General features: G+C 55.2%; 5 protein-coding genes across 5 annotated transcripts; 3 read left to right on the forward strand and 2 right to left on the reverse strand.

Annotated features, from left to right (window-relative positions):
• Nucleotides 1-323: 323 nt before the first annotated feature.
• MONBRDRAFT_33216 (uncharacterized protein) lies at nt 324-3,120 on the forward strand (the record flags this gene model as incomplete). Its single annotated transcript, XM_001747438.1, has 5 exons — nt 324-706; nt 802-954; nt 1,035-1,179; nt 1,292-2,008; nt 2,109-3,120. 5 exons carry the CDS (start codon nt 324-326, stop codon nt 3,018-3,020), a joined length of 2,310 nt encoding a protein of 769 aa, XP_001747490.1. The 3' UTR covers nt 3,021-3,120.
• A 138-nt stretch (nt 3,121-3,258) lies between these two features.
• MONBRDRAFT_37845 (uncharacterized protein) lies at nt 3,259-11,682 on the reverse strand (the record flags this gene model as incomplete). Its single annotated transcript, XM_001747525.1, has 8 exons — nt 3,259-5,579; nt 8,037-8,158; nt 8,846-8,918; nt 9,049-9,302; nt 9,439-9,505; nt 10,113-10,283; nt 11,192-11,334; nt 11,425-11,682. 8 exons carry the CDS (start codon nt 11,680-11,682, stop codon nt 3,260-3,262), a joined length of 3,408 nt encoding a protein of 1,135 aa, XP_001747577.1. The 3' UTR covers nt 3,259.
• Nucleotides 11,683-13,210: 1,528 nt separating this feature from the next.
• MONBRDRAFT_9783 (uncharacterized protein) lies at nt 13,211-15,684 on the forward strand (the record flags this gene model as incomplete). The annotated part of the gene is made up of 3 exons (XM_001747439.1): nt 13,211-13,571; nt 14,550-14,763; nt 15,348-15,684. The coding sequence occupies 3 exons, from the start codon at nt 13,211-13,213 to the stop codon at nt 15,682-15,684; spliced, it is 912 nt and encodes a 303-aa protein (XP_001747491.1).
• Nucleotides 15,685-15,962: 278 nt separating this feature from the next.
• MONBRDRAFT_33218 (uncharacterized protein) lies at nt 15,963-18,965 on the forward strand (the record flags this gene model as incomplete). Its single annotated transcript, XM_001747440.1, has 17 exons — nt 15,963-16,019; nt 16,179-16,226; nt 16,302-16,371; nt 16,476-16,573; nt 16,692-16,781; nt 16,896-17,032; nt 17,145-17,237; nt 17,345-17,412; nt 17,492-17,568; nt 17,662-17,724; nt 17,798-17,856; nt 17,947-18,004; nt 18,121-18,207; nt 18,289-18,346; nt 18,444-18,526; nt 18,612-18,776; nt 18,885-18,965. Exons 2-17 carry the CDS (start codon nt 16,197-16,199, stop codon nt 18,963-18,965), a joined length of 1,317 nt encoding a protein of 438 aa, XP_001747492.1. The 5' UTR covers nt 15,963-16,019; nt 16,179-16,196.
• Nucleotides 18,966-19,134: 169 nt separating this feature from the next.
• MONBRDRAFT_9785 (uncharacterized protein) lies at nt 19,135-20,711 on the reverse strand (the record flags this gene model as incomplete). Its single annotated transcript, XM_001747526.1, has 3 exons — nt 19,135-19,845; nt 20,125-20,320; nt 20,437-20,711. The coding sequence occupies 3 exons, from the start codon at nt 20,709-20,711 to the stop codon at nt 19,135-19,137; spliced, it is 1,182 nt and encodes a 393-aa protein (XP_001747578.1).
• Between the last annotated feature and the right edge of the window lie 1,139 nt (nt 20,712-21,850).

Below are 21,850 nucleotides of genomic sequence, written 5' to 3' on the forward strand. Positions count from 1 at the left end.
GGGGTCACCCTTGCACTTGCAGGTGCAAGCCGCTATCCGGTGATGATTTTCACCCATTCTCGGAAATTAACTATAAAGTGTAAGACATTTCTATTCTTGAACGCCAAGTTGTTGATGTTGATGTTCTTTTTTTGGTTTTTTTTTGATGTTTTTTTTTTTTTTAGGACCTGAGGCGGAGGCGGCGGAGGCGGCGTGCACCTGATCAAAGACAGGATAGGCGCGTTTGCTAGAAGGAAGTGGAGCTTGGATCTCGTGCATTGTGGGCATCTTAGGCCACGGGAAGCGGTTGGTGGATGGATAGATGGTATTGGGAGAGTACAGACATGGCGCGCTACCGCTCATGTCGAGCGTGGTCAGTGCTGGCTGTCATGTTGCTGGCGACCACGAGCACGACTGCGATCGGCCTCGAGTCATCATCGCCGCGGTGGTTGGCACCACACAGCCCCACCGGGGATCATCTGGCTGATCCCCTGCGCGTGAGCCCGTCCACCCAACTGCAGCGCCTGCAGCGCACCTGGGCTGCAGCACAGATGCGCCAAAGCAACAGCAGTGATCTTGATATTCTTCGCGCCCGGCTGGTCGCCTCTCTTCAAGTTTCTGCTCATCAATTCAAATCCGCCGACTCCCAGGCTCAGACATACCTGGGCCTCCTTCAGCCCAACTGTACATTTGCCAACATCGACTACAATGATCAATCATCAGCAGAGTAGGCCCCTTCACTCCGCTGTCCTCGCCTCATGCCCACTCGTCCCCGCCTAGCCGTGCCCACTCACGTGTGGACCCCTCTGGCCAATGCGGCAGGTGGTCACCCGGCTCCCACATGCGCCAGGTCCAGTTGATGGCGGCCGTGTATAGCACCCCCGGTACCATTCATCACAAGAATGGCACCCTCCTCAATGGCACTCTTTGCGCCACCGAACAGTGGATTCAGATGGATCTCATCTGCCCCAACTGGTCAGATCCTTCTTTCTCGTCCTCATCGAACCATGTACTTCTCCAGCATGCAGGCCCACTCAATCTCTGTTGCTGCTCAGGTGGTGGAACGATATAGCCGTTCCCCAGGCCTTGGCGGCAAGTTATCTTCTGCTCGGGACCAAGCTTGTTAGTCCGACCCTATTTAATAACGGCAGCGTTATCCTCGATCGCGCTCAGTGGTGGACCATGACGGCTGCCAACCTCGTAAGATCAGCCGACGCACATCCCCTGTAGCTACCGCCTCTCGGGACCGAGAAGGTCACACCATCTTGTATTCTCAATCTTTCGTCTTTCCTGCATCGTCTGATTGCACCAGGTGTGGGAGGCCAACGTTCAGATCATGCGCTACACCTTTAGCAGCAACACCACGGGCGTGGCTCAAGCTTATGAGGGCATTTACACCGAGACTGACCGCGTGGACCTGCCGTTGGAGGGTATTCAGTACGACGGCTCCTTCCACCAGCACATGGCCGAACTTCTCTCTGGCAGCTATGGGGCAGACTTCACTGCTACCATCCTGGACGTCATCACTCAAGCCCGGGGCACCAGCTTCTACATCCACCCCGAGCAAATGAGTAATTTCACCAGCCTCATGCTTGACGGCGAGGCCTGGATGTCTGTCGGCACGAGTGAGGCCTGGGACATCTCCGTCACTGGTCGTGGTATCACCCGGCCCCCCGGCTGGGGGCACGTCGACTTGAGCGTTGATGAGCTGGTCGAGCTCATCTCCCCACGCCACGCGGAGCTAGATGCCTTTGCCTTACGCTTGGCCCGCAACAACTCCGCCAAGCCCCTTTATGGACATCGCCACTTTTACGACAGCGACTACACCATCATGCGTGGCGATGGCTTTCAGTACAGCATCCGCATGTACTCGGCTCGCACAGTCAACGCCCGCTGTGTGAATGACGAGGGCAAGCAGAGCCAGTTTACGGCCAATGGCATGGTGGCCCTCTACTACACCGGCTACGATTACGACAGCATCTTTCCAACCTGGAACTGGCAGCAATTGCCCGGAACCCTCCTCGACCAGGTTGGTATTTTCAAACTTGTACGCTTGTTATCAGCTCTGCTCTCTGCGGTGCCCGTTTCATGGCTCACCTCTTGGCTCGCCACCTACCTTGGCCGCCTAGCTGCCGACAGCCCCCAGCTGCGGCACGACCACATGGCAGACGAACACGGAAGAGGTTGGTGGAGTCAGCAACGGCAAATTGGGCGCCGCTTTCATGGCCCAGCATCAGTTTCGACCCATGTCCTGCGTGCGCAGCTGGGGCATGTTCCCAGATGCCCTGATCGCCACCGCCCATAGCATCACTGCCCCCGACGACATTGCGTCTGTTTTCACCCTCGCCGATCGCCGTGCCGCGAGCACCGTCACCATAGCTCTGCACAATGGTACCCACCTCACCCTCGCCGCAGACCAACTGATCAGTCTTCCCGCCGCTGAAGTTGCTTGGGTGCACCATGACAACACCCTCTACGCACTCAGCAACGAGCTCGGGCCGGTGCACGGCACCCTCGCCATTTTTTGCGGCAATTCAACCGGCAACTGGATCGACATTGGTGTCACAAATCGCACCGAAACGGTCGACCGCTTTTTCGCCAAGTGGCAACTGCCCACCCCCACGCCGCACAGCGCTGGCTATCTCATGGTTCCTGCCGTGAGCTTGAACCAAGCGCAAACCAAGCTCGATGCCTTGATGAAGGCGTTTGACATTTCCATTGACAATCAAGGTGCTGCCTATAGTCGGGAGACTACGACGCTTGCTACCCTGTCGCATGGGGGTCTCCTCGCCATCCGAGACACCGTTTTGGGCTGTGATAAAAGTTGTGCCTTGCTCGTCGAGAGCCCAACCAACGCCACCGACTACAACGTTACCGTCAGCGCGCCCGCAGCCTCTTCGCTGACAGTCACCCTTCCCCACCCGGCCACCTCATGCGATAACTGCCGCCTGACCGGCGGTGTGACGTGTGTCTTTGCCACTCCAGCCGGTAATCATATGGGCCAGAGTGTGATGGCAACCTGCCAGCGGCGCCGCACATAGCCTGGGTCCCTCCGCGTTAGAAGACCAAACAGTCTGATAGTCTTGATCGTTTCATGTCTGTAGACCAAAGAGCCGCGATACCTCAAATTGGATACAATTCATCAATTGCACGTGTTGCTCGCGCCACTGTTCAATACCACCTCGACGGCAGCTGCTATTGGCGGCCCTTTTGCTTATTATGATTATTGTTATTCTTTTTGTTTTTGATTTTTGGCACGCTATGCTGAGAATACCTTTACCTACACAAAAGTCACGTGCGCACGCCAATTGGCCACGACTGTGGCGATGCGCTCGTCTCGCGCACACAATTTCAAATCTGCTGCGAGTGCCGCCACAAAGTTGAGCGCTGCTCGCGTACCAGAATCGGCGTCCACTGGCTTCGGGAGTCGGTGGGCCTCGGCAACAAGTTCCTCCACCAGCTCGGCCGGCATGTCAGGCAAGTCAGGCAAGATGGCGCCATTGACCGGTTCCAATGTCACCAAGCGAATCAGTTGCCGTGGTTCAACCAATACCAAGGCCTCATTGACGTCAAACAAGCAATCATCGCGCAACTCCGGGTCAGTGCCAGGCGCCGACTGGTTACCCTGCTCAGGTGCATCGGCGTTGTCACCTGTCGCCGCTTCTCGTGGCTCTCGCTGGGCAGCGGTCCGATCCAAGACCGCAATTGATCGCCGACCCTCCAGGACCGTTTGCCACGACAATGCCCGCGCGTCCTCCTCGTAACGACCACAGAGGGAGACCCAGGCTGCCAAGCCGGCGCTATGGTTCAAATGGTAGGGTGCACCCACCAGCTGTGCAATCACGTCCTGAATTGTTCGGCGCACGTCGTCTTCATCGTGATGCAGCAATACGGCCAGACGCAGCAGCGTGGTCTGTCGACTTGCGGGCTGATCTAGCAAAGGCTTTGCCGTGGATGCCAACACCTGTGCCATGGCTCGCCCAACGTCTTCGCGGTGTAGAGCAGCTGTAAAGGCTTCAAGGTGGGTGAAAAGATCAGATACAGAGCTGCCACCTTGCCGAATCACGGTAGCCCACACCTCGCACATGTGAACTCGAAGCGCCAAGGCAGCTCTTGACCACACGTCCTGCACAAAATTCAGCCACATGACCTCAAACACGAGGGTCTCTGCGCTTGTCAAGAGACCCCTCAGCGCAGCTAGCCAAGCAGTTGGTAGCTCGTCGTGCACGAGACATGTGCGCAGCAGCTGCAGCACGCCAGCTAGCAAGCGCAGACGCGCGGCATGATCGGTGCAGAGCTGGTACGCGGCACTCAAACGCGGCAACAGAGTGGCACTGCTCGCGGATAGTCGTGCCAAATCCGGCTGACACAGAGCGGCATTCAAGGCTTCACTCCACTCGCTCGCAGTGCCTGCAGACACGCCTTCCCAGTGGCGCGATGCACACAAGAGAAGTCGTTCAGTTGCCAAGAGCCCCCGAACATTGAGTCGCTGCGCATCTTCACCCGCCAACAAAGGCAGGATGGCGGCGCACGGACGATACAAAGCAACGGCTAGGCGTGGACAACGTTCCATTTCGGCGGAGCATCGCTCCAACAAAGTCCTGAGGCGTGTTGAAAGAGGCTCAAGAGAAGCTGTTCCAGCTTCCTGCAGCCGGGGCCCGAGGCGCATGAGCGCGTGAGCTATGCCGTGCAGCAGGTTTGGTCCAACAGACCGTGGGGCCCGTGCGATGGGCTCAAGCACATCCAGTGCACCAGCTGTCGTGCTTGAGTGCCCGGTCGCTTGCACGAGGCTCTCGCTGGCCTTTTGGCGAATACGGAAATCGGGTGCAGCAAGCAGCTGCAGAAACCAATCCAACATCGGAGTGTCCTCCGGTAGCAAACCTTTTGGACTCCGCAGGTGAACACAGATACAAAGCCCAAGGTGCAATACGGTCACTTCACGATCGAGGCCTGCGATTTGCAGCTTGGGCGAATCAATGCTCTGTCCTACACTCGACGCGGAAGATGCCTGCTCCGTTAAAAGCTGCGCGGCGGTTTTCAGCGTTGTCCATACCACTGCTTGGGTGCGAGGATACTTCTTGGCAAAATCACGATGCGTCATGGTCACGCCCGCCAGCTCTGGTAGTGCCCCTCTCAAGGCCGAGGCGCCATGATGATCAGCACCGCCAGAATTTGTCTTCACGCCAAAAACGCGGTTGTGCAGACTCGCAAAAAGTAGGGAAGCGGCATTGCGAATGCCAAAGTTGTAGTGGCTTTTACTGCTCTGCAATGCCAAGGCCCACGCATGGTCTAGGCATTCTCCCACTTCTGGGCCGAGAGCAACCGAACACATGATAACGCGCAAGGTGTTTAGGGCGTGCACTACACCGGCCTCAGGGCTGGATTGCAAAAACTGCGTGCCACTCCGTGCGACATCGTTGAGTGCTAGACTGTGTTCTGCCAGGCTGAGTAACTGTTGCAAAAAGTGCACCGTGGTCGTCGAGCGTCGTGCTTTTGGTGCAGTGCTCAGGACATCCATGGCCAATTGCGGCACCCCGGCGCTGCGCCGCGTTGCCGAGTTGGGTGCAGCAGCAGCCAGTTCTAGCAAAAGCTCGTTTAACCTGGCCAAACGAACAAAAAAAAATCCCATGATCAATGCTGGGTCCGGGCAGCGGGCAAGCGAGGCGAATAAAAGCAACACGGCAAGGCAAAGCGAGGTAAAGGGCCGAGACTGGGCGCACCATGTGGCGGGAAGCTTAGCCAGAACCTCGTGCTCACTATTCCAGAGTCTGTGACAGCAAAGGGGCGGGTGGTGACCCATTCGTACACGTTCGTGTTGCAGCTGGACTGCCAGTCAGGCAAGGCGTCACACGACGTACCTTTGACACACGGGCGTCAATGCTGTGGATAAAAGCTCTACGGCACCACGGTGTCGTGCTTGCAAAACCATGGCACGCAGTTGCTCGGCAACTAGGGCATGATCGTCAATCGTAAGAGCACCTCCCCCCGACACGAGCGAGACTTGCGGTACAGGTGACACAGGTGGTGTAGGGGTGGACGCATGCGCAAGCGGAGCTATGGGCGCAGATGATACAAGCCAGCCCAGCAGCAAGCTAATCTCGCGCATGGCCCGCCACGCAAAAATAAGAGCGTACTGGCCCGATGAGTCTGTGACGTCAGAATCGTCATCATCGCCACCCCACTCCGCTCTACAATTTGATGCAATCAAAGGGGTTTGCTTGGCGGTTAGATCGACGCAACTTGGGACAGGCTCGATATTTGACACATGGCGCAGGTCAAGGAGACATCAAGCCTTGCGCTTCGTACCCTTCGGGTGCAGCGCTGGCCACGACAGGATACACGATGGAGATGATCCGCGCAATCAGGTGGAGCAATTCATTGAGTCCCGCCACCCAAGTGCCGGTGACGGGGCAAGGGTTCCACTATCATCCGCCGCGCCCGCAAGTACCATACCACAAGATGAGCACCACAAGAGCGCTTTCAAATATCACGCAGGCACGTCAGGGCACCGATCCCCGACAACTACCTCTCGTTGATAAAACACGCTCGAGTTGAAAGCGGCACGCACCAGATCGACATCAAAGGTTTGAAAGAGGAAGCGACAGCTCTGCAAGTATCCATGCAATGGCACTCGCTCGCCACTGGGCACCGCCGGGTCCTCGGCCCGAGCGACCTAGAATGGCCATGCGCACGGATGAGATGAACAATGCGGCTAAACAATGCTGCTGAGCCACGCGAGCTGTCGAATCCTCTGATACCACAACTCTTGGGACCGGCAGCACAGCATGACACAAACCTCGCGTAACAATTGTTGCAGCAGCCACTTGAGTGCGGCCAGAGCAAGGCTGGGTGCGGACTCAAAGCCAAGTGCATGGCATAGCTTGTCTTGGGACACAGAGTCTACACGCTGCTGATGGCAGGCTCGACACAAAGCAGCCACGGACGTGGCAGGTCCATCAACCGAGGTTGTCCTCGAAGGGGGGCCACTGCGAACCGACTCGGCGCGCGCAAGGTAAGCTGGTTCTTGTCGTGATTGATCAAAACACGTGCAAAGTGCAACAAGCTGTACAGCCGCACACTCAGCCTCGAACCCATATTGGGATCGGAGGCCGGCATGGATGCGCTGTATCAGCAAGGGCAAGGGCCCAGGCTCGTCGAGATCCGATTCTTGCATCCTTCCGAGTCGCCATGGCAAGGCCTGCAAGAGATTGTGAGCTGCCACGCGGTTCACCTCGTAGGCATCGTTGAGCATATCCAATAGTAAGCAGGTTTGTTGGTTGCCCAAGATGGCGTCAACTGTTGCACCGGCCTCCAACCGCAACAAAGGCGCTTGATCGGTTGAGCAAGACCACGCAATGAGTTGATGTACGCTGCTGGACACTGTTGCTACCATGGCCTCCAAGAGCAGCAAACCAAGTGCGCGCCGCTGATAATTGCCATCTGGCGCCAATTGTGCAAAGGCAAAATTCCAGAGCCACACTGCAAAGCGCCGGCAAGCCTGTTGCAAAGCTTCATTCTCAGCAGCATCCTAGAGTTTTGAGATTGCCCCGATTGCCTTGAATGAGCCACATAAAGAGCCACCACGTGCCGGGAGTGCATCAGAATGAATCGCTTCGGTTTGGCATAAAGTCGACCACCACGGTACCTGAAGATGGCCAAGGCGAGTGTCCTGAAGCAACGCTGGCTCAAGACGGATCAAAAGTCGCTGCACCTGCTCCATCACCTCTCGCCGAAATGCGGCGCCTTCACTCGCGTTGTGGATCAAGAAGTGCTCCACTGCCAAAAGGTCAGCCGCCGACGGCGGCAGGGACTTTTTACGTCGGGCTTCACACAGAAAAGCCAATGCGATCAAGCGCAAGCGCTCTTCAGCATGGCACAATACCAGCTACGCGTGGCCCACGGGATTTTAGGATAAGGAGACGTAGAAGCAGAAGCAGGATCAGGGCAAAGGCAAGCCGCGATTAACGAACACCGCGAACAATGACAGAGGTTTCAGAGGTAGCATCAAGCGGCCGAGCTTGGCGCATGACCCCCTGGTAGCATGGGTACCGACGAACCTTGAGCGTATCAAAAGAGACGAGGGCGAGGTCTGCCGCAAAAGAGCCATTATCTTCATCACCAAGAGCAGGAGAATCTTCGCGATCATGCTGTGCCCGTAGCCCCGTATCAGTGATGATACCTGCAGCACGCGCGTGGCGGAGCACGCTCAGCAACACTTCCAAACGAATAGGATCGTGCAAGCAATCTGTGCTTCCAGATCCCTTCAGAGTTTGACAACAGAAGAGAAGTGTTTGCTTATCCACTACTAGGAGCTTGGCCAAGAGCAACTCCATGATTCTCAGCCGCTGGCCCTCCTAGATTGAGAGGAGCACAGACACACATCGATAAAAAGGAGCAGTAGCATGAATAAATACACAAACCGCCCAAGGAGAGGAAGCTGGCGCCAGCTCAAATCAACGAAGTGTACGAGACGATGATACATTCATGCCTTATGCATGGCCTTTTCGCTTGTTTTTCAAGCAACATGAGCGTACCTCGCTGCAACAAAGTTGATCGAGAAGAGGTATCAGCCACCAATGTGCCCAGATCAAAAAGGGCGTAACATGATCCCCAGTCGAGGTGGCGGCTGGCGCTGAGCCAGAGGGCCAGTTCAATGAAACAAGCGGGTGGCGCGAGCACTCGTCCCTATGCCTGGACGCCAAGCGCTCCAGCAAAGAGCAAATGGGTTTGACAACAGACTAGAGCGCGCACATGGTCGTTAGTCCGTGCCCCGGTCCAGTGGCACAAGGTTTTACACGCAAATCCGGCGCAATAGCACTTCGATGCCCTCCCTAGCCTATTGGCACGGTGGCATTTGCACTCGTACCAAGTCTGAAGTGGCCTCGAACAGTTGCTGGGGTAGCCTTTCATAGAGCTGGAGAACCTGGCGCACCTCGAGCCTATATTGTGGAAAAAGCACATTCAGAGATGCGTGAAAGGCTAACAAGCTCACAGATGCGCTTATCCAAAGAAAAAAAATAATAAGACACCCAAATGCACAAAAAAAGCTCGCCCATCGCAGGACCGTACCGTTCGACCAATAGCTGGAGACAAGCGTATTTGCTTTTGTTATCGGCGCGCATGTTCAAGCAGCGTTGCAACATGCCGTGGTAGTAATGGGGTATGGGCGCAGCGTCCACATCGCGAGCAGCTGTGGCGTCGCTGATGGGCGGGGATGGGTAGAGCAGCTCTAAGGCGGCCAAACCCTTACCGAAGAGTGAGCGGCTCTGGTGGCCCACCTTGTCATTGGTTGCATCCCAGCTGGACCACACCAACTCGAGGATCTACCAAATGCGGCAATCCAATAACACGTGGAAGTCAAGCACCGGCCATGCCACTGAGCCGACATTGTTTAGGGCGGATGGGGAGGGCGACACGAGCTCGGCTTCCAAATACAGTCACTGAGCTACATCTACTCACCTTTTCCACGGCACCGTTGTCGAGAAGCCAGGTAGACAGGGTTGATGTGCTTGCATGGGCATTTTGACTAAGCAACGGGTGAGACAACACCACATCAGTATTGCCATGCCGATGTTTGGTAATCAGCCTCATCGTACAAGTGAGGCTTAAAGCAGCGTGCAAGCAAGACTCAAGGATCACCTCAAGTGTTGCAGACAGGCATCAAGCCAAGACTCAAAGGTTTGCAGCAAGCCCAACTGGACGTGAGCGATGTGCGCCACGGAGCTTCTGGGTAAGATCAAAACAGGAAACCAAACGAAAGTAGGTGAGCGGTGCTCTCTCTATGGCCCGCGGCCATAGCAACACGCACATTTGCAAATGATGCAAGGTCTCGTAGATGTCAGTCAAAAGGCCAGCCTGATCACGAAAAAGATAATCTCGGCACATCGCTGTGGTCAAAAGTGCTCTTGCAATACACAGCTGGTGAGAAAGGCCAAGATCATTCTGAGAGTCACGAGCGGTGTCTGTTGCAGCGCTCATGCGTTGCATCAAGGCCGAAACATGCTGGCGGAAGAGTTGACCACCCTCCCTGCGAAAGCAGAAACACGCGGGTCACATACATACAATGAATCGATAGCAGCTCAATCTGGCATTGGCACAGCCACGGGAATTTGACTGGGCCTCAACACACGTACCCATCCTGCTGGGAGTCCATGGCGGCGCCGAGGGCCCAAAACAAGCAGAGAGAAACCGCCATGGTTTTGCCACAGTCGTAATGCTCGTGTACATTTTGCAAGCATTGCCAAACGACGGCTGCCCCACGCTGCGCTAGCCGGAGCACGCCCTCAGCATGCTCTGTTGTGGACCTAAGGGGAGGGCAAATGTCAATAGTACGAAAAAGGAGAGCTGTGCTCACAGCAGAAGTACGCACTCGCAGGCGTTGCGCAAGTATGGTGCAAGTTCCGTGGTAATGTGGCACAAGGCAAGACTCAAGGCTTGCAGCGCTGAGAAGGTGGTGGCAGTGGCCAGCGCGCAGTCAGACAGAGTCATCTTGGTGTCATGCGGCCCAAGCACGTAATGCAAAGAAATATGAACTTGGACTCACTCTCCAAATGCTGGCCTAGACGTCCCGTGAGCATTTCAGGCTGTGCAGCATGCTGTCCCAGGGCCAGCAAAAGGTTTTCCAGCATTTCAAGCAGTCGCTCGAGGACCAGCATGGCGTGGCGTTGTAGGACAGGAACGCCTGAGCATCCAGGGGCAACACGATTAGATGTGCAACAGTGGTGAACGTAAAATGCACATCGACAAGGGCTTGTTGACGCTGCGATGTGTACCTAGATCTTTACTCGTCAGCAGAGCACGCAAGGCTTTGAGGTGGTTCATGTAGAGCTCTTGCTGCACGGTGTGCTCGGGAACAGTGACGGGCATGAACAAGGGCTGTAGGAGAGCACTGTCAGGCTCTTGCGTCTGCGAGGGCGGATGTGCGGCATTGTGTGGGTCAACAGTCAACCGTGCAATATAGTTGCGCTTCTTCTTATTGTACGACTTGATGAAGGACAGCCAAAGCAAGTGAACTGCCCGGGACATCGAGCAGACGAACCAGGGTCGCTTGAAGCATTTTTGCCATGGCATCGATGGCTGCATGAGAGGAGATGTGGGTGGTCACCAGCTTGACAGAGCTAAAGAGGCCAGCGCGCCCATCGGACAAACATGTGTTTGGGGGTTGCAGTCAAGGGATAGGGCAAGTGACAGCAACCGTAAGGCCAGAGCATACCTCAAGACGGCGCGCCGCAGATCATTGTGACTGTGTGGTAAGAAGAGCGCAGCGGTCAGCCCCTGGATCAGCCGTGCAGCATCTTCGCTGGTCAGCTGGCCATCTGGGGTGGATTGCACTCGCTGTCCAATCTGCTTGGGCCACTAGTTTTGAAGCAGGGGCAGGGGGACCCGGGCCGCGACGGTGAGGAGGGTCAAAACTTAGTTCGGTCACGTTTGAGCGAGATGGCTTACTTGTTTGATGTGCTTGGCTTTTTCTCGCCAATCACCAGAAGTGTAGACCTTGGCCCGCAAAAAGGACAAGAGCGGCTGACTTGGCTCACTGAGTTGCTTGACGGCTTCTATCGGTATTTGAGCCAGGGCAAAGCGCAAAGCCGATTCAGAGACGCACAACACCAGCCAGCTGACCGCACCCCTCAGATCATCATCGTTACCTTCCAACAATTCTCCGTAACGCTCAAGGCAGCCGTCTGGCTCCAAAGTTGCGGCCATGGTGACCAAGACGGCAGACTTTGATGTCAATTCGGCTGATCCCCCCGACCCCCGTGACCACAAGCCAGCAGGCGAGTTAGCCAAATGCCGCGCTTGCTGCGGGGCCCAACAACAAGAAACAAGAAGACCTCTCTCGCCAACGACAACGTGCTCTCCTCTCTCCTCTCTCTCTTTCTCTTTCTCGTGCTTGAAAGAACTTTTGTCGTGAATTTTTGATGACAATTTCTTTAATTGCGGCTTGGGTTGCTTTCGGGGGTGGCCAACTGTGGGAGGTGGGCGAAACGGCGTAATTTGCGTCGCAATTGGCACGTTGATGATGATTGTTCGGGTGAATGAGGGAAGGATCGGGATGACTGTTTCGATTTTAAGAGCGCGCAGCGCCTTTGGAAGCCATGTGCTTCATGGAAGTGCCGATTCTATGTCGTATCTATGGTTGCAACGCTTCGCCATGCTGGGGTTGGATCAAATTCAGGAGTTGTTGCCGTGACTCAAGCTCCACCAGGTGACGCAAGTGCCCGGCCGTTTTTCCTATACAGTGAAGAGCCCCAATGTGACGAAACAATCAGTGGCGCAGCTGCAAAAAGAGCTCCGGCAGGGGGCCACGTGCAACACGAGCACCAATCGCACCTCGGGAATGCTTGGCGACGACACTCAATTCTTCACCCGCAAGAGTTACCATCCCCACGCTATGCAAGTCACAATCAGAAGAGCCATGAGCACCGACACAATCTCTTCCATACCCTGCCTGATGATAGGTCCCTTATCATGATCTGGGTCGCTTAGCCCGTACCGTCCAGCGTAGTATTGAAGGATGGCTAGCCGTGAATCGTGATCGGGCAGATTCAGCTTTTGGGCCTGGACAAATACCAACAGAACCGATCAGACAGCAAGCACTACTTGGTGGGCAATGGGCGCCGAGCCGTGCATAGCCAGAGCCGGTTGCAACACACACCCAAAAGCGAAAGCCGCGGGCGATGGCGGGATGCAAATTGGGTAGGCGGGACGTTGAGACGGCCACAAGCACGCCACTGCCTGCCTCGCGTGCCTCGTCCAAACTTGCCATCAACTGTCCAACAAGCTAAGCACACACGCGCGGGTTCCGGGTTGCAGCCGGTTTTCGTCCAGGTGGTAAGGTAAAGGGCAGGATTAAACGACGGAATTCAACCCACGCCCCCCCCAAAGTGTTCATTTATTATTTTTTTTTTATTCGCGCTAAGGACGCACCGACGTTCCCAAGTGATTGTGCGTCGCATTGGGAAAGATGGCTTCTGCATTCTCGAAATGCAGTACGCATGGGGCCAGCGCTCGGGCTCGTTCGAATGAATCCCGCAGATTGCGTTCAGCACGACCAACCTACATTAGCGCCGCACAGGCGCAGTCATTTTTGAGGCGCGAATCCGCGAGTCGTGTAGGCATGCACCCACGCTTCCTGCATTCCGGTTGGCAAGCCATACCGCACTTGACATGATGTCAGCCGCGTTGACCACGATGACTTGCATATGCAAACGCTGTGCTAGGGCGTGCACGCATGCAGTTTTGCCATTCCCTGCGCGCCAAAGCCTGGGGGTCAGCAGGTCCCACAATAGCCAGCACGACCAGCATCGAGCATGCACGGGTCCAACGCACCAGTAGGACTGAAGACCAGGAGATTCGAGTTGGCTGTCAGCGTACCTGTCCTGCCAGCGGCCAGCCTAATTCGGAAGCACCCCACATGAGAGCCCCAGACTTCAACACGAGTGGATCAAAACATGTGCCAAAGTGTGCCGGGCCCCAGGGGCGTAGGCTTGCCCAAAAAGTCGTCCACGCACCAGTCGGACCAAGTTTGAACCAGCCCAGCTTCCAGAGCGGCTTTCTCGTCATCGAAGCCACACCAAGAACCCCAATTGCACGTGATCTGTGAATCTGCGGCCCTTACTGCAGGCAGCAGGCCTCGCGCCGCACGCCCCTGGCCTGCCGCCTGCAAAGCAGCCTCGATGGCAGCATCATTAACGTCTGGTCCCTGGCAAGCTAACAAGCGCCCGACGCGTGCAACCGCGGCGCTCGAAGCTGCAGATAATACCATGGCCACACGGCGCAACATTGGTAGCGGCGCATCGGGGCAGGTGCTTTGCAGCTACCAAGCAAGTCATACACGTGCACAGCACATATCAAAGAAGCGGAATTCGCGAGAGAAAGAAAAAAGACAAAACGTTGCGAGTCGTCTTATCCTGCCATTTCAGCATGGCTTGCAATTTGGGGCATACCGTGGCAAGGTGGTTGGCCAAGCTGGGTGCACGTGGTTCAATCCAGAGGTCAAAAGCATTGCGCAGATTGGGATGAAGGCGAGCTGCGTCGCGCACAGCCGCCACAGCACACACGTTCGCCGGGAGGGTTTTAAGGAAAGCAGCCAAGGCACGGGCGTCGCCAGCATGCCGATCATCCTGTCAGGAGATGCCGGCCCGTGAATGAGGCGGGTAATTGGTTCGATTCATCGCACATGCAAAAAGCCGAGGAAGGAAACATATTCGGGTGGACATATCAGGAGGGCAACGCACTGCATGGAAAGCACCATCATCGTCGTCCTGAGCCTCGCAAAAGTTTTCAAGTGGTCGTGGCAGGATCACAACCGCTGGTTGGCACTGAAGGGCTAGCGCTTGAACCTGGAATGGAGACCAGAATGAACCCGAGATTGTCAGCCCATGATCAACTCATTTGTGCATCGCCTGGCTATAATGTAGGTCTTTGTCCAGACCTCGTCGATCAAGTCTTGGTTCAGAGGGCCCAGAACGTTCATGTCCAGCGTTGGGCAACCTAGTAAAGTCAGTTTCACCCAGGTGACGCTCGAGTGAGGTTTGTTTACATCAGCCTGCGACTTTGACTCTGTCCAGGTCACGGAGCACGCACCCAGCGCTACTGCCAGTGTACGGATGGCGTGAAGCTTGCCGGACCCCAGTTGATCAACGATGATGATGCTGCTTGGCGTGAACGGAATGGTCTATGCACTCACGACCACCATGAACAAAGGAAGCTGACTGGACATCATTGGGGTCGGGGTCAAGAAACAAAACAAAACAAGACACAAAAAACGAAACGCAGGCGGGGGTATGTTGATGGGCACCCCGTTAGAAACCCCACCTGGTCTTTGCTGCTTGCCAGGTCGGCGCCTGTGACGGCATGGCATCGGGCTAAAAGTGCCTCCGCCAACCACTCATAGCCCTGCGGCAAGGTGAAGCATGGTGAGGCAAGCGTGCAAGGACTCACAGTCAGCTCAGGCCAAACATACCGCTGGTAGCGTTGTAGCACATTGACGTAGGCGTTGGGCGATAGCCACTGCGCTGGTCTCTGAGGTAGCAGGAGGTGTTGCAAAAAGGTACTGGTTGGCAGCGCGCAAAGGGGCTGGCAGCAGGACCACTTTGGTACGGTGATCCACAACATAAAGGGCGGGCAATGCCGGCATAGGCTGGGTGGGCGCAAGAGCGCAGTCATAGGCCCTTGTGCCCAAAAGCATATCGGGCAGGTAAAGGGGGGGAGCGGCGCTGGTGGGCAAGAACATGCCAAACAACTGCTCGATAGCTACTTCAAGCGGACAGGTCAATCTGCGATGGGAGCGAGGGTGAAGTGTCAGGGCTTGGTAACGTCTATCAGAGAGACTAAAACATGCACATTTCTGGCGCGCGTACCGCCAGGATGCAGTTGTATCACCGACAGCCGCAGTCTGGGGGTTCTCCACGGGGCAGAGGTACACGTGGGCAAGAGGATGTGCCGCGGCTGCACTCTGAAAGACTTGAAGAGAACAAGTTTGTGATTTCTGCTCTTGCACTACTACTGTGGCGGGTTCACCAAAGAGAAGCGCCCAAGTCGATGTGTCCACCTGTACCACCTGGTCTCCGCGTCCGCCTCGGCCAACATCGCTGCCAACCCCACTCGTGTCCTCGGCACGACACAAGGCCTGTCGATCGCCTCGCTGCAAGCTCAAGACACAAGCATCAAGATTGGCGGCCGTCAAGCCAAGCTGAGTCATGAGACTGCGCGACAGGCCAAGCATAAAGGGGCTCAGCTGTGCCTCCAGGCGCACCCCACACTCGACCACACGCCCCATCCTGTACTGGGAACACCCTGTCACTCTCTCCGCTCACGGAAAAAAAAAAAAAAAAAAAAAAAAAAAAAAAAAAAAAAAATTGTGCTGACAAATGTTTCGGATCTGCTGTCTGACAAATCAATTCACACAAACCACGCAAATTGTCTGGGTTTTTTTGGTATTGCATCCTGTCTGTGTTGAGTCAGTTACCTCCTGCATTGGAGTGCGCAGTGTGCATGTGGAGCGTTGTTGCATCCGTGTGTGTGCTTGGCGATTTGAGGTGCGGGGTGAAGGAACGGTGTGCGCTGGCTTGTTGGCCCTGGGCGGCCTGGTGCTCTCTGACTCGGCTTGGTCCTGCTGTCGCGGGGTTGATGCTATGGGGTTGCTGCGCTCATGTTGTTGGGGTTTTGTGCAACTATGTGTCTGGCTGCCAATTTAGACACCCGAAAACGCAATCATGAAGGTCATCGTGGTTGGCGGCGGCTTGGTGAGTCAGAGCCGCTTCAGAGTCGTGTCAACCCCCTATGCTTTCACCAAGACATCCTGCAATCGTGCATCGTAGGTCGGCGCCCTGGAAGCCGTTTACATGGCCCGTCGTGGTCATGAGGTGCACGTATATGAAGGCCGAACTGGTGCGAGGGTATTGGCCGCCTTGTCGTTGGGCTCCAGTCTGCTCGGCTCAACAGCACAGTTACCGTCTTCTCATTGTTTGGTTGCCCTAATGCTTCTTCGTCAGACATTCGGAAGGAGCCTCGTTATTCAGGCTTGTCCATCAACTTGGCCCTCTCGGTGCGCGGCATTGCGGCACTGCGAGAAGTTGGCGTCGAAGCAGAGGTCAGACACCCAGCACGCTGTGGTCTCGACCACATGGTCATGCCGCTCAGCCTACTCATACCCCCTGCGCTTTTGATCTCTTCCCGACGCCCCTTTTCTCACCAAATTGTTGGGCTAGATTGTCAACGCTGGCATTCCCATGCACGCGCGTATGATCCACAGCCATGATGGCCAGCAGTCGAGCCAGCCTTATGGTACTCAAGGACAGGTATGGCGCGCCAGTCGCGAGATCGCCGCGTCATTGGCTGAAATTGGCTCGTCAGTCGCTCGCCTTTGACCGACAATGCGCCTTTGCAATATGCTCTGGGATTGACTCGGTTAGGCCATCCGCTCCATCGATCGCCGCAACCTGAACGAGCACCTGCTCTCCGCTGCCGAGGGCTTGCCGAATGTGCACTTGCATTTTGAACATAAGCTGCAACGTGCTGACACCAAGAGCAACACGCTTGTCTTCAAAACGTAGGTCTCTTCGCTCTGCGCTGGCAGGCGATCAAATCCTTGCCCATTCCCTTTTGCTATCAACCCAGCGACACATCACCAACTCCGCCGCCCTATTTTTTTCGTGGATTAGACCCAAGGGTGAAGTCAAGGCCACCGGTGATTTGATCATTGGCTGCGATGGTGCCCACTCTCAAGTCCGCCGCGGCTTGATGCGCAGTGATCGGTGCGACCTTGGACCTTTCTCTTGCATGGCCACATGTTATAGGTCACAACGCAGCTTTTAAACTCTCCAATCCTCACTGCTTGCGCTGCTTCGTGCATTGTATTCAGTGTCAACTACCAACAGCGCTACATTCCCCATGGCTACAAGGAGTTGACAATCCCCCCTGGTCCCGATGGTTTGTTATTGTTCGGCGTGCCACCTACAAGTCGAGCCTCAAGCAAGAGAGTAGCTGAGTGGTTGCTGGTTTGCGATAGGCGACTTTCAAATCAAGGCCAATTTCTTGCACATTTGGCCTCGCTCGACCTTTATGATGATTGCGCTCCCCAACCAGGTTTGTTGGTCATGTGTTCTCTCCGGTCCCCCCAAAACGCCTCACATTGTGAAAACTCACTCGTGTCTTTTCAACTGTTCTCTGCACATGCAGGATAAGACGTTTACCGCAACCTTGTTCATGCCGTTTGACAAGTTTGATTCGATCAAAACAGCCGTGCGTACAATGCATGCACACATGCACACACGTTTTATGGAATTGTTCATGTCACATTGCTCCGTGCTCGCAGGAGGATGTGCTGGAGCTTTTTGAAGCCGAGTTTCCGGACAGCATTCCCCTTATTGGCCGGTTTGTTCAAGCCTCATAAAACACAGCACCTAATAGAGCTGCTTGTTGGGCCACACGCCTCATCCTCACTCGGATGTACCTTTTTGGTAGCGAACGCCTGGTGAAGGATTACTTTGAGAACCCAACTGGCACGCTCATGACGGTCAAGGTAAAGGTTCCCGAAGCTCTTTTCACTTTCGCATCCTTGCTCCAAACTGTCCCCTTCTCTTGCGTGCATACTGACCATGCTCGGTGCTCGATGAACTGCTGTTTCGATGGATGCAGTGCGATCCTGTGGGCGCTCGTCGAACCATTCTGATGGGCGATGCGGCGCACGCTGTTGTCCCTTTTTATGGACAAGGCATGAATGCGGTCAGTCTGACGCGCCCGCCATCTCTCTTTTGCTATGATTTGCCGCCATGATGACAATCCATGCTTGGGTGGCTTGAGTAGGGCTTTGAAGACTGCCTCGTCTTTAACAACTTGCTTGAAAAGCATGCAAATGACATTGGTGAGTCCGTATCAACCAGCCTTGACCGTTCTGTATGATGGCAGAGATGCCTACTAGCAATAGGAGCTGCGCTCATCTTCATGCCACCGTCCCACAGATGCTGCCGTGGCTGACTATAGCCGCTCTCGAGTGGCTGATGTGCATGCTATTGCTGATCTGGCCCTGTACAACTATGTTGAAGTGAGTTTACATCACGCACGGAATGTGACTGGATGCTGGCTATATCATCTCATTTCGTTGCGACTCGGCCCGTGGTACCCATCAGATGCGCGACCTGGTCAACTCGCGCTGGTTCCTCTTTCGAAAGAAGGTCGACAACTTCTTGCACGCGCTGATGCCCAACACCTTTATTCCCCTGTACACCATGGTCACCTTTTCGCAAATCCCGTACGCCACCGTGGTGGCACGAAGCAAGCAACAGGCACACACGGTACGTTCTTGCTGTGTTGGTGTTCCATGCTTTCGTCCGCAAAGGCCGTCTCGGCTGTACTGGCTACCATGCTAACATGATTGGCCATTGCATTGATCTCATCTGTAGATTGACACTGCCCTGACTGCACTGGCTGCAACCGCTGTGGGCGGTGCCGCCCTGGCAGCCTGGCGCTACTGGCGGCTGTGATTAGCTGCCTCTGACGGCTCCCCTTCTTTCTTTTTCTTCCCTGTTCTCATGTCATCCTCTCTGCCCTTTTCTCTCCGTTGAATTCACCACCAATGCTTGAACTTTTTTTTTTCTTTTTTTGTTTAAAGTCTATTGTTCCACCAAATTTCGAAAGTGAGCCATTACTGGCCTAAAATCCCAAAGGGCGTAAGCAGGCGGCAATGCTGTCGCCGATTTGCCAGAGGCAAGTCCCGAAGCAATCGCCCCGGCTCTCCATGACCTTTGTGCGCTCGATAAACCATTTGCCGAAGCCACCCATGTACAAGCCTGCTGTCGTGGGCATGACTGTATCCTGCATGATGACGATACCTTGATGCGCGCCGAGTGACACGATATACACGCGCGACCAGTTGCTGGGCTCATGCCCCAGAAAGGTGGGCCACGCGTGATGCTGGCGAACACTGCACCAGCTGGATGAGAGTGTCAACTGTTCTGCCATGTGCTGAGCCACGGCCATGCCCCCCCAGTTGGCCATCTGAGCCGTGCGCACCGCAAGCCCAGGATGTTCGCAGATGTCGCCGCAGGCATAGATGTTATCGGCCTCAAGCAGCTGAAAGTGCTGGTTGACCCGCAGGCTACCGTATGATGAGGCCGCTGCAAGTAAAGCCGGCGAGTTTTTGGCATACTCGGGCAAAACCTTGCGTCCGCCAGTGCACACAAGGACCAAGTCAAAGGTCAGGTCTTTATTCTGCTCCAGGGGTAACCGCATGCGTCCGTCTGGAAGCGTTTCAATTCCATCCAAACGTGCCCGTGAATTACAATGTAGATGGCATCCATGTTGTCGCAGCCAATCTTCAGCCATGGTGCGCGCTCGAGGGGGCATTTCCGTCAGCAGGTGCTCCTGTTTAAAGACAAAAGGATGCGTATCAAATTAAGGACGCACAGTCGTGGCTCCGCTGAGAAAAAAAAAAAAAAAAAAAAAAAAAAAAAGTGCGTCACCATCAACTCTACCTACGCTAGGGTAGAAAAGGTGAACTTGCTTCTCGGGATAACGCTCAACTAGCTCAGCAGCCAGCTCGACGCCAACGGCGCCGGCGCCAATGATAGAAATTGTGTCGCTTGCGGCGAGACGTGCCGCACGCTCCTACATGCACGCACGACAAGATGTGACCACGATCACCAGGGTCAGGTGAGTGACCAGCATGCAAGCCATACTGAATGAAAGCGGCTTTCTTGCCTCAACGATCTGCTGTCGTCCAATGACCGTGTGCGCACGAGGCATAATGATGGCGTCAGAGTAGTCCACAAAGCCGGTTGCCAGAACCAGGAAATCGTAGTCGAGACAAGCCTCGCTGGACGTGCCATTCGCTTGGACGCTAAAGGCATAGAAGGCACCACCCATGGCGTTGGCAAATGTAAACTGCACCAATGAACGATGTTTTCATCGCCACAGGACGGCAGCAGTGAAAATTGTTCAGCAACAGGGTCTTACGTCTCAAGCTGCAGCTGCTTCTTGTCGGTGTTGACGGCCTTTAAGTAGGCCTGGATGTGCTGGATGCGGCGCGGAAGCTGATCATAGTCAAAGATGAGGCGTTGGTGCCGCTCAGGGCGTACGAAGCTGTGCAATACGCCTGGGGTATACTCAAAGTACTCGCGCGGCTCGATCAAAAGCAGCTCACAATCCTCCGAGCTGGTCAAGTTGCACAGGTGGTGCAGGCAGGCCAACCCACCAAACGCTCCGCCAACAACCACAATCTTCGGTGCCATGGCCGCTAGAACCAGTCGGTGCTGCACACTTGCGCTTTCCTACTTATCCTGCACCCTCTCACCCACTCGCCCTGAGCTAGGGTAGACACATGAACTATCTCGGAACAATGACCTTCAGGCACCATCAAGCCAGCCAGCTCAGACCTTCTCGCATTGCTGCCCGCGCAGGCAAGAAGAGAGAGGCAGAGAGAGAGAGAGAGAGAGAGGGCTCCGACACCTTTGAAATAAAAAAAAATTAAAAATAAAGAAGGTCATCATAATTATGATGTCAGAATCTTAATTCTTGACCATTCGGAATCTCTCTCTCTCCCATGTATTCCTTTCAAACAATTCTCTGCTCGCTCTCTCTCTCTCTCTCTCTCTCGTGTTCACCTCTCTCTCTCTCTCTGTTCGTCTCTCTCCTTCTCAATTTGGCAACCAGGCACAAGCACAATGGCAGGCATCACAGCGGGGAGTTTGAGTGACAAGCTGCGCGAGGGCTTGCAGGCTTCGCACGTGGAGGTTTGTACACGCGTGCCTGTCGTCGTGCGTGTGGGCTGACACACGTGCTCAGCTGGCAGCTTGCGGGCGACCTCATCATGGGCGATCGCCTGCCTGGCTGCATCTGATTCAGGTCAAGGACACCTCAGGCGGCTGCGGTCAGATGTTTGAAGCCGTCATTGTGTCGAGTGCTTTTGAGGGCAAGAAAGTCCTGGAGAAGCACCGGTACGATCCACCCCTCATCGCTCCAGTCGGTGGCTTTGGACCTTTCTTGCTCACAAACATGAACGTTCAACGCACCTTTAGCATGGTCAACGCCTGCATCGCCGATGAACTCAAGCAGGTGCATGCCTTTTCTCAGGTGAAGTCAACCACGCTTGGCTCTTCACGTGCAGACGCACTGGGAGCCAAATCTGCACCTTCGCTCAAAGCTTCCTCCTCCTCGGCCGCGATACCGCTGCACGAATTGGCCTTTTTGCTGATGTCACGCTTGCCGCCCCCACCTCGTCCTTGCCTGCGATTTTCCTTTTTAGAAGTCTTACACGCCTCAGCAATGGGAGCAGATGCAGTGAGCACCCACTGGCGCTATGATGCTCTTTGCGAGCCCCGCCTCAGCATTCAACAGAGTGGTTTTGGTTTTTGTTTTTTGGTTTTTTTTG

Source organism: Monosiga brevicollis, genomic scaffold, assembly GCF_000002865.3.
Source record: "Monosiga brevicollis MX1 MONBRscaffold_17 genomic scaffold, whole genome shotgun sequence".
Lineage (NCBI taxonomy): Eukaryota > Choanoflagellata > Craspedida > Salpingoecidae > Monosiga > Monosiga brevicollis.